Consider the following 20274-nt stretch of genomic DNA (forward strand, 5'->3'; position numbering starts at 1 on the left):
CACTGTGAGACCTCTATGGAACCCATGTGGCCACACAGCACAGGTAAATGCTAAGTTTGGGAAAAGGAATGGGATAACATCCCCAAGCGCTTGCAACCCGTGTCTGTCCACAGTATGGTCTGCACACCGCTAAGAGCTTCCTCTGGAGAGCATTCCCACAATCTGGATACAGTCTTACCCCTTTTTTTGTGCTAAATGCTCAAAAAAATTCTTCATTTCTAGACCCAGAATTACAGCATTTAGCTTTTACCAGTTAATTCTAAAGAAGAGCAGAGTGAGACGGTGAAGTTGGGACCACAGTACCTGTTGTGACTTCTCATTGCTATGCCAACCTGCAACTGTGACAATGTCACCTGGTCTCAAGATAAAAGCCACAGCCATTTTTCCCCAGGCTCCTCACCACTCCACATCTGACTCTGAGAAGGGGATGGACCCACACTGCTCAGCTTCTGCCAGTATGGAACAGTAAAGTCATCTTCTACCTCCTTTCACAGCATCTACAGTTTGGTGCAGCTGCTCATGTGATGGACCTTGGCAGGTCCAACATTTTAGTCATGCAAGCTGGCATAAATCACAACTGAGTGTCACACAGACAGCTCAGTTCAGGGAGGCAGCACGCTCCAATGATAGTTCTGTCACAGAACCATAAAGTATTCATATCTCCATGTGTTCCTGCATCTTTTATACTGGTGCTGCTACCTTGGTGATAAACGCTCATTTAGGTTTCTCCAGAGGATAACACACACAAAGTACATTTGATGTAAAAGTTGGCAATTATATTCTTATTAGTAAGAAATATTCCAGGACGCAACTTCTACAAACCAAGCAGTGCACATGTGCATTTTTTAATTTCTTCTTCTAGTTTCTTCAGAAGAAGAGTTTTAACAACCCAGTGCTACCACCAGCTGGATCCCTTATGAGCTTCCCCATAAATTGGTAATTACATGTTGTTCATTTTCATGTTCAACTTTTCCCCTTCCCGCTCCAGACACAATCGTCATATACATCAAGGGCAGGATGCGTCCCTCCATCACAGCACTACTGTGACTGACACTGCTGTCTTATTACCATTTACAACAGCTGCACAACCTGGAGGAAACCAGAGTTTATCCTACTGCAAAAGAGAAAGCAAATAAATGAGCACAACGCTTATTAAAACCAGCACATCAGTCTCCAGTTTGTCTGGGTAGGATTGATAATTTGTTGAAATCTACCAACTGCAGTCCCTATTCAGACGGCAGCATTGCTTAAACCTGTAATAAACCAGTTGTCCTCTGATCAGGAATCCATCATGCGACCCAGGAACCTGATGTCGGCTGTCGTTACAGGAAAGGGCTGTCAGAGAGGACCACAGAGGTCAGAACAATGTGCAAGAGATTCATCATACGAGTGAAACTAGAGAAGCCATATAAAGCTCTTCCCACTAAAGAGATCAGTAACCAATTCAAGTACTGAGGACAGATGCTAAAAACATTCCCTTTGTGTTATGCTGCAGCGTTGTTTCCAAAGATGGTCTAAAAACGTTCTCAAAAAGATCAATGGGACAAATGTTCACATTGGCACTGATTTGCCCCTTGTGTGTGCACATGGCAAATAGATTATGCAGGAACCCTCCCCTTTATGATCTCCAGTTGCTACTGTGAATGTTCAAATACCTTGTCTGTGCTCGGAATGTTTGAGATGAACCTAAGCCAAGGACTGGCCCAGACCTACTGAAGTTCCTGGGGTTTCAAATCTGGGAGTTTGGCTCAAATCCATCTTTACACAATAGCACCAGCCTGTTAGAAATTCGTTCCTGCATGTTTAAGCACTGCATGGTAAGGTTTATTGCCTGGTAATCAAACACAGTCTGTTCTTTGCTACTTTTTTCCAGCTCTTTTCTCTTTTATTTTGTTGGGATTCAAAATCCATGAGCTTCATCATCTAATTCTACAACAAATGCCTTCTCTGCTGGATTTCCAGTTCCTAAAAATCCTACAGTCTGTAATTAGAAAGAAGGGCAACCTTCTGAAAATATCTCAGTGCAAGCTGAAATGGCTGGCTAAAAAAAAAAAATCCCATGGCATTCACATGCAGTTTGCAGCATGGAAATACCCCTCTTTTGCAACAGAAGACTACTCCCTGCTTAAAAGGATCAGAAGCAATTTGTTTTGGTCTCAAGCACACAAAAATACTGTTGGCAAAGTACATGATACAATTTTCCATTCCCCTCTAACTCATCAGTAGACGGGCTGCTGTCACGCACAGAATCTTGGACCTGATAAGGAAACAGTCTGAATTAATATATGGAGTCTCGCCTTGCCCTCGGTATCTTCAACAACACAGAGAGCGCTGCGCTGTAGCTGATAGTGTCTTGCCTTACAAAGAACAAGTCAGATATTTCATAACTATTCTCAGCCACCGGATTGTCTAAATATTTCTTTCTAGGCAAAATAAAATAAAGGATAAACTAAGTTTGGTTTGGACAAAATAACAAAAGATGACTTTGTGCTCATCAAAAATACTCCACAGGCTACTCGGGGTAAACAAACAGGACACAGGAATGATGCACCCAAAAATCCTTATGAAAACTAAAGGCATATTTATCTTACTAGAAAAACGGAAAAAGCAAGACAGGGATGCAGGAAAACAAGAGGAAATAATTAAAAATAAAAGCAAAGTAATGGTCAAGGTACTGATGCTTCTGGACACGGCTCCAAATATAAGCTGACCCTCCAACTGAAGGGTCACGGAACAAAGGACTTCTTCTATGGAGATGCTTTATTAGTACATTAAGTCTTTAGAAAGCAGTGGCAGAGATCAGCTAAAAGATCTGTGTTCTCAACTAAAACTACAAGCTGCCATTACAAACACATAAACAAAATGTCTTCAATAATAAGATGAAATAGTGTAAATATGATCAATTTATGCTAAATTACTCTTAATAAGCTCATGCCAGAGCAAAGTCATTTTTCTGCATTAATTCAAATTAAAGGAAAATAAAAAACTTCAAAAATGTATACCCTTACAATTTTAAGGGATAAAATTGTATCTCATGTTTAATGCAGCTCAGCAAGTGCTTTAAGCTCTTTTAAGTTTAATAAATATACATCCGCCCTGTGGATCCCAGTATCAAAAAAATTACAGATTATCTAAGAACACATTAAGAATCAAAACTGAAATGCAAACACAGTATTTGAAGGCTCTTCCAGGAATTCATGTTTACATAAACAAGAAGCAGCTTGCAATTCACAAATAAAACTATATATACATTAAAAAATAATGAAATCATGGTCACACAGCTCTTGTCTCAACCTTCTGGGTTTTATTATTTACATAAAGGCAATGTCTATAAGAGCAAATATACATCTACCGTGTACATACACGTATTATTAGAGGGGACAGTCCCTGTCCTGAAAGCCCCAGTCCCTGCCCTACAAATGACAAGGTATCTACTGCAGGGTTGGTGAGACCAAAAACGACTGCCATAGTGCAGAAGTATGCTGCTATTCATCCAAGTATCCCTTAAAGGCAGAGCATCCCTTCGGCATCACACCAAACACAGGAACTATGTGGAGAGAACACACCAAACAATACAATCCCATTAAAACCGTACCCATGAAAAATGCATCTCCCTGCCCCCCCAGCGAGAGGAAAGCAAACACACGAGCAGTAAGGATAGCATGGACACTAAAAACATAGTTGGACTTAAGATCCCCCTAACGTCAAATTACAAATGAAGGGCAGAACCCCACGACTGGCATCAGTTCCACTGTGCACCCAAACCCAGCGCTGCTGTAAGAGCACACCCCTCTCACCCACAACAGAGGGTACAGGGCAGCTCACACACGCAATGCCTTAAACCTGTTGTTTATTTTAACAATGCTAATTCATATTTGCTGAGTAGTAAATTCTCAACAATAATCTACAAAGACATCAATTCTTGATAACAAAACACATTGAGAGGCCACGAAGAATGCACAGTTCTCGAAAGTAAGAGCTCAATGAGATTGTTTTTACAGAAGACGTTTGCTAACTCGTGATGCTTAACTCATTCACAAACAACCGGCGAGTGCAGGCACTGGCACCGCTAACACGCCGGCCCTTCCCTGCATCAGAGGCAGCACCGCCCCGTGGGATGCTGCCAGGGCTTGCAGTGTTGCAGAGCAGATGGGCTCAGAACAGGCAGCAAGCTTTTCTCTTCCATACATCAGTTTCACGCACAAGCAGTATCAAAGCTGCATTTTTAGCAGTGCACATATAGTTTTAATTCACACGTGGAAAGAGTCTGTTCTCCAGACTCTCTCCCTGTGGGTGCAGGAGCTCCTGGGTTCTGCCTGGAAGGTATCTGGGAGCATAGGTCACCCCTTATTGGTATCACAGCCTTCATGGACCATAATCACATTTCCTCAATTTCCAGCTTATGGGAAGCTCAGGACATGGCAAAGGGAAACATGGAGATGGCTGATCTAAGACTGATCTACAAAATCTTTCTTTGTATTAAAACCACGATCCTACCAAATTTTTCAAGGAGCAGATAAGTAGGACTTTGAGGGAGGCAGCGCTGCAGGTGTGAACAAAGTCCCCCCTTGCACACTTTCCAGCTTTGCTTCTCACTTGGTCTGACTGTACAGAGAGGATGTGACCTCCCCACAGGACACTGCACCCTATCAGCACGGCTGTAGAGCCACCCAACATTTATACCTTTGCCATATGGGATTTTGTGCCCTGGCCCGAGTTCTCCAGAAGAATGAAGCCATGGGGACAGTGGTATACCAACATCCCTCGAGAATGCAGCACAACTGTAAAATCATTTAGCCTGACACAGCCTGGAACAAAATGAGGGACCACACAGGACCTCCCAGCTGTCATTATGCTGCATACATATCAACCAAGAAGCTCATGGGATAGTAAGAATAAAATGCAGTCACTCTTGCTCCAAAGCTGGCAGTGCCTTCCACCCAACTCCTATGAGACCGCTTTAGCTCTCCCAGGCTGGAGCTTTGCTGCTCTCGTGTGCTCGTTTTATCGTGCAGAAGAATGCAGCAGTGTATCCCTACCCCACTGCACATACCGCTACATCTCAAAGCATCGCTGATACACCATTAAACAACTATATGAGCACACAAAATAAATAACTGGCTCCAAGCATGTACTTGCTGATGGCAGTAACGCAACTTTCAGAAAAGATCCACCAATTTACTCTTATTTAAAGACGAGGATGCTGAAGCCCAGAGGAGCGATTTCTCTTGCCTGCAGTCCGCCAGCAGTGGAGGTGCAGCTACGAACAAGGTCCAAGCTCATACAGAACTGGAGCTCTCAACACACTAGCTGTACATGAAAATTCTCAATAATACAATCCACAGTGATTGTAAGAAAGTCTATTAAAATCCCACAGCAACTATATGCTTATCAGGGCATAATCAGCTTAAATGAAAAATAACCGTGATTATGCTTCCAAAAGAAAACTGTAGGCTGCTTGGCTGATTTTTCTTTATATCCAGTGACAACTTCTTGATGTATCAGTATAGAACCTGATACAAATTAGACCAAATAAGAAAAAGAAATTTCACTTGAATCAAATACCCCACTTTCAAGATGCTTAGAACCAGGACATGTTCTCTATTGCTCATTTTTCCCTCTGCACTCATGAAAAAATTCCTGAACTACCTATCCCACGACGATGGCTCATGTTCCACTTATAAATATAAACCATCAAAGCTCACTCTCCCCACTAGCCTAGCTTCTCAGGGGGACTATTTGAACCTCTCTAAATATGTTATGGTTTACATCATCTAATTGCAAAAGGCGTTGTATAAGCATTAGAGTCAAGTTATGACATTCTTACAATAGAATGAAGAGTTGATCCAATCAACAGCAAAGTTAAAAAAACAAAAACGAAGTAATGCAATTGAAATGTAGCTATTTTTAAATATCTGTCTGTCCCCTACTTACCAGCTGGAGACACTGACCCACAAAGGGGGAATTGAGAAGCTTTCTCACCCCCTCGTGTTTTTCAATAAGAAACCCCTCACGTTACACAGCTGTTTGCTTAATGCAACTTCTTCTTATAAAAGCTCATGAGGCCAAAAGGTCTCTGCTGTGCCTGTCTTGATGTTTGACTAACCAGTCTGCATCATGTAATTCTCCACAGTGTTGGGCAAATATGCATCGTTTTAATTAAATTAAAAAGGAAAGTATGTGGGCTTTCGAGCTTTGCTCTTGAGTTAATTTCAAGGGACTATCTGAGGAGGTAGTGTTACAGATCACATGCGAGCCTCTCTGCTGATGGACCTGGAAATAAACCCCCAAGCAAATAATTCAAAGCACATGCTGAAAGTTAAGTTATAACACAAAAAAAAAAAAAACCAGAAATATTTTAAGGACTAGATGTATTTTGAAGTCTCAACAATGGTTATCTGATGGAAACATTCAGCATACCACATAAAATAGCTTAGAAAAGCCCATACAGATGTGCAAGTTCTCCTTAGACACAAGTACAACAGCATCTATCTCTATTTCTAGTTCCCTTTTTGTAAAGGGGGATGATGATCCTCTCTTTTTCCACCCTTGCACCGTCCATTTAAACTTTAGCAGCAGAAGCTTTATTTCGCTTTAGTTTCATCTAACTCCTGATAGAGCCAGATTGTGATCTCTGCAGGTACTTTCAGGCTCAGTCCCTAAACAAATAAATATCACCAAGTCCATGGTTCAATGAGCTGGACAGTTGGGGTAGCACTTCTGTTACTATTACCAGATTTATTTGAAGGAAAGTCTGAGCTGCAGAAAATTATCATACTACATCCTGCCAGTGATCCAAGACACAAAGAGCTCCTCAAAAGACAGAGCAGATTCTGTCTAGAAAAAGCATTGAAAACCTCAGAAACAGTTACTCCAAAGCACCATCAGCAGAGACAGCTATCCAAAATAACTCTGCAATATCTAATTTATTCTTTTTCCATTCACAGCTGTGTAATAAATCAATACATAAAAGTTGTAAGTAGCTTTTAAATTGACCTGTTTGTTTCACTTGAATGCTCAGCAGGAAGCTTTACTGAAAAACACTTCTGCCAAAAAAGCTTCAGCTTCTGGCATTCTGTATTACTTGTACTTCATTACCAAACTCAAATAACTGGGATATATGTTTTATTAATAAATACTAGCATCGTCCGGTTCTGAAATTTGGCTGTGGTCTGTTCCACACGAGCCGTGGACATGGAATGTCATTATTCCCTGGACATGGAATGATCCATTAGAGGAAATAAATAATGACTACAAGATTACTTTGTGAGATATTTCACTGGGGACAGAATTAAATTTAAACACACGAGAAAGGAGAGAGAGGGAGGAGAACAAAACGCTCAAGGACGCTGTCTCGTTGGTTTTTTTTTTAGACTACTCCTTTAGATCAGCTAAAATAAGGCAAAATATCATTATAGATTTTAATTCTCTTTTTGAAGATTCAAGACACAAATTCCAATGCAAAAGTCTCCATACTACAAAAACAGAGAGAAGAATGTTTGATGACATAAGTTCTGATACAAGGTACTGTAATAAGAGAGATCAAACCACAGAAAACTGACAGTGGGCCATGCTACCCCTCTGGGTATATGATGCCATAGGGGAAACTTTTCCTCTATGCAGCCCTGTGTAGGGTATCAGTAAGGAGCAAGTGGGTGTCCTGGTTTCAGCAAGGTGGTAGAAGGCTAGGGAAGGATCAAAGACCATGGAAGTCCTGCCTCTGCTGTCCCAGTATTATGGAAGAGGAAACTTTAGCTAAGGAAACAGAGATGACAGCAGCATGGGCTAAGTTCCCCTTTCAAAGCAACTGGAGACGCAGGTGGAATACTATCACTTCCAGGCACCACTCCTCCCTGTGCCTCCCGAGCCTGTTGCAACAACTCACCACATAATAAAAAGAAATATTTTAGTGCATTGTATTAACTTCACTGAGACAACACAACATTCAAACCAGGATAAAGGAAAAGCTGTTTCTCTTCAGGGCAAATGTTAAGACTAATACTGCATCCTCCCAGCATCTGTGGAGTTCCCACCAAAACCTGAGAAGCACCTGAGATTTAGAGAGCTGTACGCAGGGCCAGTGGCAAAAGGATGCAAGCTATTCAGACTGCTTTATTGGCAACGTGTTAATGGAAGAAGTTCGTGAGGTATTTGTGAAACACTAGTATTTTCTACAAGGGGGAAAAAAAAATCACTAACTCCATATATTTCATCATGTTTAACAAAACAGAGTAGGTTGACTAAATATTGAACATGAAAAAGAACTACAACCCTTGAAACCCAGCAAGTGAAAGCAATCCAGTTAAACATCTGTAATAACAGACTTTAGCACACTGCAGCGTCCAAGTGAGAGACTCAAGGTGAAGACTGAACCACAAAACTCATTTGCACGTGCATACCCAAGCACCTGAAAATTTATACTAAAAGCATTCCCAAATGCTAATCAGGTGTAATAAGTCTGTTTCACAGTACTATGCTAAAGTTGCTCCCTTATTTCAGTAAAAACATGTACTGAGCTCTTTAAACCACCACTATAATTATCAAAGTAATTTTAAAAATGCAACTTATTATCACTAGTTTTTCTTCCAGTACCACCCACCCACCAGAGTGTCTCAGCAGCAGGGAGACCACTGGATCACTGTGTTCGTGTAGGAGTTGCTTTATGAACTGTTTTATACATAGCTGGCTTCTCCCCACATTTGGCATTTTTTTTTCCCCAGAAACAGCCCTAGAGACCAAAGCAAAACAAAATTATCTTGGAATAAGTTACGGAGATTAAATGTACCATACATTTAAAATACGATCATTTGCAAGTACCTATTTTTTGACTGGGTTTTTCTTATTTCAGTGGTATTATCTAGGCTGTCAAAGGGCAAGAATGGTGCCCTGAGGCCTCAAAGTCCTCTCTGGCACATAAACAACACAGAAAGTCAAATTCCACCTTCTGTGTTAGCCCTGTAGGATCATGGGACTAAAGGCATTGCTCACACAGCAGCCACTGAATGAAGGGTTTGTATCATTCACTTCAACTGAAAATTAGGGTGATCCCCTTGTAAACGAAACATTAAGTCCTGCATGTGTAGTTTAACGCACAATATATCTAAAATTTCCCTTATCTTCCTTCTGGCGAGCCCAGCACATTCTCAGATTCGGATAGCTCTTACTCACCCACTAAGCTTTTCTATTTTGTCATGAGTTGCCAAACTGTGGTTGATGAAACCAAATGACAACAGAAGAGAAGATGAAGACATGGAAGCTTTGAGCATCACTTCTCAGCACACGCCAGTGGGATAACCAAGATGTAGGTGCCACAGAGGAACAACTTTCTTGCCCCCTGCTCTTAAGCATCTACTGCACTATTTCATTTGCTTGTAAACAGAATGGGGGTGGATGAAGCAGAACATCGATTTCCTCCATTTTACCCGTAAAAAACCCACCAGCTGAACAGACGAAAGCTGAAAACCCACAAATTCCTACAATCGGCACTGCCTGAGTTCAAAGGCCATCTCCGTCTGGCACTGTGACCTTCCTGCTATGAGAACAGTCAGTCCACAAAAACGTGTGCATAAGTTTTTTTTTTTTGGAAGAACAGCACAGCAGCAGGCTGGGTGTATGGAAAGTCTTACATCTGAAACATCCACTTCACTCCCCGCAATGCCGCTGGGACCATGCAATTCTGCTGAAAAACAGGTATCACATGGTGATTTGGTAGTTGTCAGCAACGAGCCAAATTTCCAAGATTTCACACTTCAAATAGGAAAACATGCCTTGCCAAAATTGGCTTTTTCTACAGTAAAATGAGACTGAAACCTTAAACACTCTGTTCACATGAAACACCCATATGTATTCTATACACAGCAGCATATTTCAATGATTGACCTCTTTTCTTCTGGAGAACCTCAGTGTTGAACACCTATTTTCAAAAACCTCTGTGTTCCCTCCCATTGCAGGTGCAATAATCCTGGCACAGCTGTCTTCTGCCTACACCCTTCTAAGGAATAAAAGGGGGCGTCACATGTGTGCGGGCAGGTGGAAAATCCCATAAAATATTAGAAGTCAAGTTTCAGACTGTCCCGCAGAGACATAAAAGACTTCAGGACATCTCATATCATACATATGGAAACTTTCGCTCCTCCCCATCCTGCCGGCTTTGGTGTGTGCTGTTTACTAGATGCCCGCTCATCTTCACCCTACACACTGGTATTCATAGATGCTCAGTGAAAACAGCTGATGATGAATCACTGTTTTACCCTTGGATAAAAAAACTCTCCCTATGAACAGAAAAATTATACAACTCATTCCCTACCTGCCCAGAGGCGAACAGTCTTAGTAGGGCAGTCATCCTCCGCTAAGATGTTAAGATCTAAAATACTGAGATCTGGTTTTAATTCTCTGTACTCTTGACTTCCTAAGCTGCTGGGCTGGGCATGTTTCAGAGACAGATGGTTCTTTAGGGTTCATGTACTCAAAAGAGTTCACAGACAGAAGTAAAAAAAAAAATAAAGAAATGAAGCACTGCAGTTTAAACAGCCCTTTACACACATGGTACCTTCCCAATGCATAAACCTCTGATAAATGTGCTCTTTAGTACCAAAGGTTAGAGAACAGAGTCTCAAAGGAGCTTTGCTACAGTTCCTCGTTTTGTCGACTGCCTCAGCAAGGACAGACTTCCCTGAAAAAAAGGAATTTTTAAAATTTTTTTTTTTTCAAGGAGTTTTAGCAGTTCTAAGTAGAAAAAAACATTCATATAGTTCTGCTATAAAATTTTGGGCACCAATACCTAAAGTAAGCTTTTTTTACCTTTTTTTAAAAAACATAAATAAATAGGCTGACCCAATTTTTAACTCCATGGTTTCCTAATACAGCACAGAAGTCATCTCATAAATTAAATGTTTTGATAATACATTGCTTTGTCATTAAACACGAGTATTTACTATTAGTGAATCACAGAATGATAGAATCATAAAACGGTTTGGGTTGGAAGAGACCTTAAAAATCACTCTGTTCCAACTCTCCCTGCAGGGACACCTCCCACTGGATCAAGCTGCTCAAAACCTCATCCAACCTGGCCTCAACACCTCCAGGGATGGGGCAGCCACGACTTCTCTGGGCAACCTGTGCCAGTGCCTCACCACCTTTGCAGTAAAAAATGTCCTCCCAATATCTAATCTACATCTCTCCTCTTTTGGCTTAAAATCATTTCCTCTCATCCTATCCCTGTGCTCCCCAATAAAGAGCCCTCCCCAGCTCTCCCGTAGCCCCCTGGAAGGCTGCTATACAGACTCTTCAGAGCATCCTCTTCACGAAGATGACATTTAAGGCATATAACAATTACATTTGTCAGCATTGAGTTTCTGGTCATGCCTTAGGTTATTCTTTGACTTTCTTCTGAGAACTGTGCACGTGAAGCCAAACAGGAGTCTCATCCAGCTAGTCTCCGCACCAGCTGAAGTCTCCCACAAACCATTAATTCAAGTCAGAGTTCAAAACAGTGATCGTGAATAAGAGCACATTTGCATTCCCTGGCTGGCGGTGTGTATGAGAAGAGTTCCCTTTCTTCTAAGAAAGATCATGCAGAAATCAGAGTTGGAAAATTGACATGTAGGTGTAAGAAAGTTCACAGTACTGATTTTCAGGAAGAGTATGTGTTGCAGAGAAGTTACTCTTTCATACGGTTATTTACCGTTTCTTGAACACTTCCAATCTGTTCAGTGCTGTGGAAAGCTTTATTCTGCTTCTTCACTGGTCTCTGGCACTGCCCTCTTTTGAGCTGAACACTATTTTTCTCATTTTTACAGACAATTTCACGCTATCCACAGCATCTGGATTTTGTGGCTGTGGCTACAATCTCTGCTTAGTAACAGAAAGCTTTGCAGTTGGACAGAAAACGGCATATACTGATATGACCATTGGAAGACAACACATTACTTGAAGATTCTGTGAGACAGGTTCCCAAATCCAAATGTCTGTGTAACATGGAGTGAGGTTTCCATAAGGAACCACTGTGAATTGTCAAACAATGGTCTTTTTAGAAAAAAAGGTACCTATCAGCTCAACTTTTTCTGTGGTCAGTCAGCATTTCCATCATAAAGTTCAAATTTTTTGTACTTATAAAATATAGCAATAAAACATTATGCCAAGATTAAACTTGGCATACAAGTTCTGTCCAGGAGTAACCTCAATTAATCTTTTTCAGCTAGCAAGTAAATCGACTTAGTGATTTTTACATCACTTGGAAGTTGTAAAGGTTCTGGTTCTCATCACTGTCTTGCACTAACAGCCCTGCAGTTTCAGCATCCCTTTAACTACTCAGCTAAAACAGTTTCCAAGAAGTCATTCTGATACTGAATGTCCTGAGGAGGCTTTGTGCCATAGATGGGATTACATATGCTGCCTCCTGTTTCTCCTTAGCCATAGAGAGTGAGGCTGAAGGAAGATGTTATAGCTGGATTATGACATGCTGTGCTGCTTGGAGCTCAGAATTGAATACAAAAAACTTCGCTGTTTCCCATTTGCACCACTGGAGATGCTGACTGCAGGAAGAGGGACCTCACAGCCTTAACAAACATCTCAGAAACATCATGGAATCACTTGGAGTATTTCCTGGCAACCATACAGAGGTATCTATATTTCTCAATCTACTCTTTCATGAACTGCTAATGGAGAATCAGACTGGCATGAATCAGTCTGGCAAAATGTTCTCAAACACCATCTTTTAATGAATGAACAGTCAACTACAATACTTGCGCAGTCATTTTTTGGTGAGTAAATGCAGCAGAGATGTTCTTCAAAAGCTATTCTCCTCTGCACTTAGATTTAAGTTCTGTTTGTTCTCTGCTCCATCAGAGATTTGTTGTGCAGCTGCTTAGAGGCTCTTGCTTGCATTAGGATTCCACCATGCTGTGTGTTAATCAACTTCCAACTCTGAACCTGCAGCTGAACTCAACATCCATGAAGTTTCGTCAGTGCACCCTAGGGGCAAAGGGGTCTTTGCTAATGGATCCTACTGTGGGATCTGATCTTCATCCATATTTGAAGTGATTTGTTTTCCCATCTGCACATTTCCAAGTATAAAGACAAAAAGTAATTTATTACTCTGAATATCTGATTAATCAAGCCCATGACGCATGTAAAAACTTGGGAAGCACTATTTGTTGCTATCATCAAATCTCAGCTGCTGTCTTTTTTAGACTGTTTCAAACTGTACATACACTTCACAGTTCAGCTTTCCTGTTGCTACAATGTGTTAGCGATTAATGTACAATAAAAAGAGCAGACAATTGTTTCACTTCCAGGGAATAAAATTTCCAAGGATATAAAATGGAATAGAAACTATCCATCCTTCTCCATACCCCGCGTTAAAAATAAAGCTAGTAATTAACTTCCCAAACACACTACATGGTTTAGGTCATAATTAAACAGCCACTTCAATTGGCATATGCTTTCACTGCTTCTGAAATCCTGTCCTTTCCTTACCCTTAACTCCTCGCTTCTTTGTGGTGTTAGCACAGGAGTTCAAGCAACCCTATGGCAGCCTGGGCCAAAAAGAGCGGTCTCGACCAAAACCAGCTTTCAGCTCAGTGAGCCCCCTTGATGTGACTCGTTGTAGTACCGCATAAATGCCAAACGAGGAAAGGGTGAGATGAGGTGAGGATTGCATAAGCCACTGTGATTGCCAAAACACTCATGCAACCACAGTCTCAGTCTTACTCCTGGGGGCAGAAATGTGAGCGGGAGCCTGTTTTCTCCACTGACTTGTTCTCTGTCGCTCCCTTTTGGCAGTGGCAGCTTCCCAAGCCCTTGGGGTTCTGGAGCATCTTCTCTAGGTAGCAGGATTGCTAAGAGGTGCTGGGCAAAACCCAGCAAAGCACCGTGAATGAACAGCACTTGTTACAAGACAAATAATTACAATCTAAGGACATTGCTCTGACCAGATGCAAAGCAAATGAAGTTTTTCTCCTCTGTGAAAATGCTGTTAGAGGCTGAAGGAGTAAGTTATAGAGTTGAGAAAATGGACCCTGGGAAGATGAGGAAGATAGAAGAATTAAAAGTCATAACATGTCATTACACTTTCACCTGCAAATCTCTTCTTTTCCCTAAGCAGATCATGTTCTTAGCAGCCAGAGCTCACTAAAAGATGAGGATTTCCCTGCTGCCTGTAGTGATCTTCACTTTAAGTAGGAAAAATGTCAAATGCAGCTGGCTGGCTTGCGGTTTTGCATCTCTTTCAAGCTCTTCACTGCCCTTTGTTCTGCGGGAAACATAACCTTGGAAAGCCAAGAGAGACCTGGGGGCTGCCTAAATGGTTTGATAAATACTGACTTAAAGGAAGTGCATTTGCCTACTTGACCTCTTTCAACATGTCACCAAGACACCCATTATTTCTGTTTTCAGCAATATTTCATGTTATTCCTTCCTGTTGCAAAGCTGCTGCTCTCAATATGGCTTGTATGACAGGAAGGAAAGTGTAACTGGTTGAACAGACTCTAGACTTACATTGCTCCCAGAAGGGTATCTTAAAGGAGCAGGAGTGATGCTGCTGAAGTCCTGTTGCATGCTGCTTATAAGCAAATTGACGCTGGACTGACAGTCCTTATAGAAGACAGCTTCTCTTATTCAAAGGTACCTTACAGGGTCAAGGAAACGCAAGTTTAATATAAGAAATCTAGAGCTTTCTGTTTATCTGTATGTTCCACAGACTGACAAGACTAGTAGTTTACTGACTAAATGTACTTCACCGATCACATCTTTAAAACAAAACTACTCAGAATGCGGGACTGTATTATGATGTCACTTTGCTTTACACTAATTTTAGTAAAGAGCTAGAAAAACGCAGCAGATATCTCAAAAATCTGTTCAATGATGATCTTATCAGAGATGATGTACATACAACTGTACGTCTATGCTCGATTCAGAAGCAGATTGATGACTGGGTTTATAGTTTGTGAGATGTTCAGCCGGCCAAAAAATGCACTGTACATGTAACCATAATAACTCTGCAAAGGAGAACTTGAGCAATGTCCCCCCTAGCTCGGAACAGTCATGCACTGTTCTTACTCATGCTTGCTTGGAACGGTTGTAACTACACACACTCTGCAGTCCCTGAAATGCACCTTTCTACATCCAATCTGCCTCTGCACCTTAACGAGTGTAGCTAAGCAGGCTCCCCTGGCTCTAAACAGCCTGATGCTTTCCTCACAGCGAGAAAATGTTCAGATGTCCACGTACAGCAGATTTAAGGGCCTTCTGTGTCCATCTGACAACTCCAAAAGACTCAGGCAGGGAAAAGATTCAGCCCTGTAAATACTATCATTTGAACTTCTTTTTCCACTGGCTACGGATGCATTCAGCGTAAAAGAAAAGCACATAATTAAAAACTGGAAAACACACACAGTTGGGTTTTCAGAAGTGCTCTGCATTTGTCTAGTCCTGCTCTAGTTTGAGCAGGTTATGCCTCATAACAGAGCACTTTTGGAAGTCAAAACATGATTGTTCAGTGGCGCTGGAGTAATTGCTTCTTGGAGATGGTACTTACATTAAAATGTGTTACACGCTACATAATAAAAACAGAGGTGGTGCTCTTTTGCAAGTCTCGTGGTATGAAACTCAGCTGTTTTGCTCTGCACAGGTTCTCCTAACTGTTCACTTGGTTTCGATCCATCTGGATTTTCACCACAGAATTTTGCTTTGAGCTTCCAATTTGAATACACGAAAGCTCTGCCAAAACCACATCACATTCAAACCACAGGAAATCATGAATTTGGCACAGTTTTGACATGGAAGCTGTAAACAGTGTGCAGGTTCACTCAAAACTGGATCACTGTCTTTTAAGTTATGAAACACAACAAAACTTCCATTGAACCAGGTCAGAATTCTGAAGTACTAAAGCATGGAGAAATTATGTGAATTTTGCATAGATCAGGATTTTGTTAGAAATATTTTCCCTCAGCTCTTTTCCTTTAGCTACAAACATACTATCTGGAAGAATAAAAAGGAAAGTTGAGTATCCTCCTTTCCAAGTCTGAGTTAAAACAGGATTTTACTAATTTTCTTAACTTGAACTTACACACATCCTATTAAAGACAAGGGTAGTTTCTTATTGGCAGTCTTGAGCACGAATAACTGTAAAAGCCAGAGTTATGCTGAAGATATAAATATGGTTTAGTTTCATGTGCAAAATGATAGGGCGTCAACTTACAGTTAACTTACACCGCTGCTAAAGCAGCAAGCCTCTCGTTCAAAATCCACTAGATTTTCAGCTGCCAAGCACTGGATTTTTTCCCCAGGATTCCCGTTAGCAAACCGCAAGGAACTTTTATGAAAATGGAAAAGTCTAAAGTATGGTTTTTGCCATCAAAATAAACACTGCCCTAAAGAAACACATTTGTAGAGAAGTCACAAGTTCAATAGAGACAAAAAGAAAACAATCTAGATTTCCAGCCCAAGCCTGAAAACAAACCAGATTCCAAACCTACCGAAGCCAGAAGTTTGAATGAGAGCTACGTGAAGGTGGTTTGACTGAAGTCAATCAAATACAATGAAAAATGTAGTCACACAAAAGAAGATTTATATCACTACACTGCCTGCAAGAAAATGCAGTTTAATCTTGCTGAATTTCATTTTTACCAGATTTTCAAACCAGGCATTTTGAATGCCAGAAAAGCTCTGCAGGGATCCATAACACACAGAACCATACATCAGACATATCTGACCTGTCATAGAGTTTTCGGATGTACACAGTTGCTCTCGCAGCTTTTCCACGTCATCTGGATGAACCTGTTCGTACAAAGTGCTGCCAAACCATTCAGACTGTGGCTGGTTCAGCACAGGAGTCACAGAATCTGATACGTAGATGACTCTTCCCGTCTCAGCAGCAACTACAAACAGGAATCCATCTGCAGCCTCCAGGATAAGATGTTTCAGTTCCTTTCAAAGAAAGGATTTGATTAGAATGCCAGCTAGAAAAAGAGATTTAAATAACACATCTGTCACTGCAAAAGAACATTGGTTTCTTGCCAACTTAATAGCTGATCACAGCCTACGCAGAAAATTTCACTGTAGTATTGATATAACAACGCAACCAAACTTGCAGCAAACCATAAAGTGCTGATCTTAATAATAATCAACACTTTCTTTTCCTTTATTGCCTTTCATCTGGTGATCTCAATACACTTTAGGAAAATTAAGTAACTAAAACTCACTGCATTTTGCATGATTTAACATTAAAATAAGAACATATTTCAGAGTACAAACAGCAAATGAACCGTTATATCTCTTATGGCAAACTCATCCCTTAATTAAATGTCCAGAATAATTTAATTGGAAAGAAACCAACAAGTCTTTCTGGTTTAGGGGTTTTTTTTCCCTCTTCAAGGTGAACTGTTTTGTATATTAAACAGCCACTGGATAAAACACAGAAAGTGAAATGGGAACAAGGACAAGGAACTCCCAGCCCTCCTTCCCATTAGGGGGCTGAGCCACTGCACAAGAAGGTTGTTTCACTTCTTGCTTTCCTTTCCCAGCCTGTAAATATGAAGCCTCAGAGACCCAAAGGGTCAAGAAACTCCTGTCTTTCACCTTTTCTTTACTTGGTCCCCCATTCATCACCTTTGCTCCTTCTGACCTGAGAAACCTACAGAGCCACCTAAGATGCACCTCTGTGAGCCCCAAAACCCCACCTGGGTGCTGGAAGGGGGATCACAGGCTTTTACAGGAAGGTACTCCTGTCCCTCAGTTCCAGACACCGGGTTTCAATGCCTAATACCTTGAATTGCAGATGCAAACAGCTGTCTGTGTGCATCACACAAACAGACTACCTCAGCTTAACAGAGCCTGGAAAGCTCCCATGGAAAAGAATAACAACACCCACTCCAGTTCCTGGGAAACGAACTCAAACAGCCTCTGCTAGGTGGGTGCAATGACCACCAGAGCTTGTTAAGATACTGCATCTGCAACTCAGGCAGAGAGTTTTGGACAATTCGAGTCCCATTCCAGGTTAGCCACCTCAGTACGGCTCTGTGCAATAGGCAGATATTCGCTGATAAGGTGAGGATTGACATCTGGCAAATTCTACAAAGAAATGGATCAAGAAACACTTAGACTGTCAACTTCCGCCACGTTATTGTAGTGAAAGCACATCAATTCTGAACTATTGACTAAATAAAAAACCTCATCGCATAGCTGGCTGCGCTATACAGAGGATAATGAGACCTGTTTCGCATGCATTATTAATAAAGACAAAGATAAACTGTCATCCTGCATGGTTCAGTAAAACCAACAAGTTGCAATGAGAGGTGATTAAGGTGCCCTACCAACAACCAGCTGAATGGTGCCTCCAGAAACACACTTCAGGACAACCAGAATAAGTGGAGATGCGACAACTGAGAGGTCAGCAGCAGCTGCCGTTTCTCTAAGAGAAAAAAGCACTGCCTCCAGCCATAACTTACACGTGTAAGTGCTTAAATCGTTCAGACCACAAAAATGCACATTACACCCATAGGACTTCAGAAAACAATGAAGCTGGTAGGAATTTTCAGTGTGTTCAGTTAAATACAGTTTTCCTTCGAGCACTGGGTGCATCTTCTTTCTTCCACCAAAAAAAGTAACTAAGGGTGTACCTCAGCCAGTACAGATGGGATTCATCTCTGCCTAGCTAGTTGCCAGGAACTTAGGCATTAAGACTAATCAATGCTTTTAACCTTCCTTCAAACCCAGGAGGGAGAGGCAGGTTTTCCCTGATGCATTTTTACCTATTTTAGAGAATCTCTGTTAGGATGGGAACAACCTAGTTCTAGTGGTAGAAATTCCTTTCCCGTGATGAGAGGCAGCAAGTGACTTGTTTTTCAGAAGGACAGACCTCAATGAGAAGAATTCCCATTTTGCTGCTTCAGAGAGAAATATCTGTTATATAGTTAAGATCAAGACCAAACAGTCACAAAAATGTATCTCTATTCACATCATGGATATGTAGCTTGCACCAGTTACTACACAACAGCAAAGGATCAAGCTGAGACTACTCCTTTCAGTAGTAAGACTGAAAAGACATCCTCATGTCTTTTAAGACCACAAATCAGAAAAAAACAGGTATTTGCAAAAAATATACCTGTTCTGTAAGAAACGAAGGCTTGTAAGCTCCATCAGTAGATTTGTTTCCAGTGCCTCTCATTGATTTCATGTGTGAAACAGCCATCCGAAGAATTGTCAACTTGTCAGGCTTACGAGCCAATGCGCTACAAGTGGGTACCATATCAGACAATTCGGTGATGTACTGCGTCATCTTATTTCTCCTGCGCCTCTCAATTTCACTATGATTCTCCCTGAACATTTAAAGAAACACCAAACCAACAGAAAAGCAGACATGATCAGTGTAAGAATTTGAGTTGGAGGTAAGGAATCATAATATTTCACTCTCGTTTTGCTGTTTTCACCCCAGGAGAGCAAAGTGCTTTACAAGGCTAAGCGCTCTCATCTTTCAGTTTCTCGACAGAAAATTCAGGCCACAGAAGGATAAATATGGTTTGGCCATAGCTGTGAAAAGAACCCATATTTCTAGCTATTGGCTTGTGGTCTTAATCTCTTAGCCAGTTTAATCTTCTTTGGTTTAAGGACAAAAATTGAAGTAGAAAGATGTGAGGGACTGATAACTGCCAACTCCAGACAACTCCTAAATTTGCAGTGATGCATCTCTCAGCTTCCAGTTCTTGCTCACGGTATTGGATCTGCTTATAAAAGGTTCTTTTAGAGAAAACCTTTCACTAACAGCTCGATCAGGTCAGCAGTGTCAACGCTGACTTACCAAAAAAAACCTCACTCAATGACAACACAGATCTCCAATCCTGTAACGCTGTGCGGAAGGTCCCGCACCCCTGCAGAGAGACACTACATGCCTACGGGATCAGACCACAGGACTGGGACCGTATATGGTATAACACTACATACAAAAAAACTTCACAGAATATAAATAAAATGAATATGAAAGACAGTAAGTAAACATCTGGCATGTTAAGACATATATCAGAATTTACGTGTGAGAACAATCCAGCACAGCAAGGAAATGACAGTGACAGTATTTGATGCTGCCCCCCTTTGGGTTGAGCTCTAATGTTCTCACCCTTTATAGCAAACGTATGACTGAGGGGGTGAGTCAAATGTGAACATTCTCAAAATGGACAGTCACTAATATCTTTCAGAACTGAAGATCTGGGAGTTCAGTTTTCTCATACTGTAAATCACCACTACTTAAGAAATTACAGCAATATATACACCTGAAATGGA

General features: G+C 41.2%; 1 protein-coding gene across 4 annotated transcripts in view; it reads right to left on the bottom strand.

The window, feature by feature from the left end:
- ARNT2 (aryl hydrocarbon receptor nuclear translocator 2) overlaps nucleotides 1–20274 on the bottom strand; it is a 107104-nt gene that overhangs the window by 48917 nt on the left and 37913 nt on the right. For all 4 annotated transcript variants that reach the window (XM_054077550.1, XM_054077548.1, XM_054077549.1 and 1 more), the window contains 2 exons: nucleotides 19103–19316; nucleotides 16713–16926 (listed from right to left, as the gene is read on the bottom strand). In XM_054077550.1, coding sequence (XP_053933525.1) covers nucleotides 16713–16926; nucleotides 19103–19316 — 428 coding nt within the window. The remainder of the gene's footprint in view (nucleotides 1–16712; nucleotides 16927–19102; nucleotides 19317–20274) is intronic.

Source organism: Cuculus canorus, chromosome 12, assembly GCF_017976375.1.
Source record: "Cuculus canorus isolate bCucCan1 chromosome 12, bCucCan1.pri, whole genome shotgun sequence".
Taxonomy (NCBI): domain Eukaryota; kingdom Metazoa; phylum Chordata; class Aves; order Cuculiformes; family Cuculidae; genus Cuculus; species Cuculus canorus.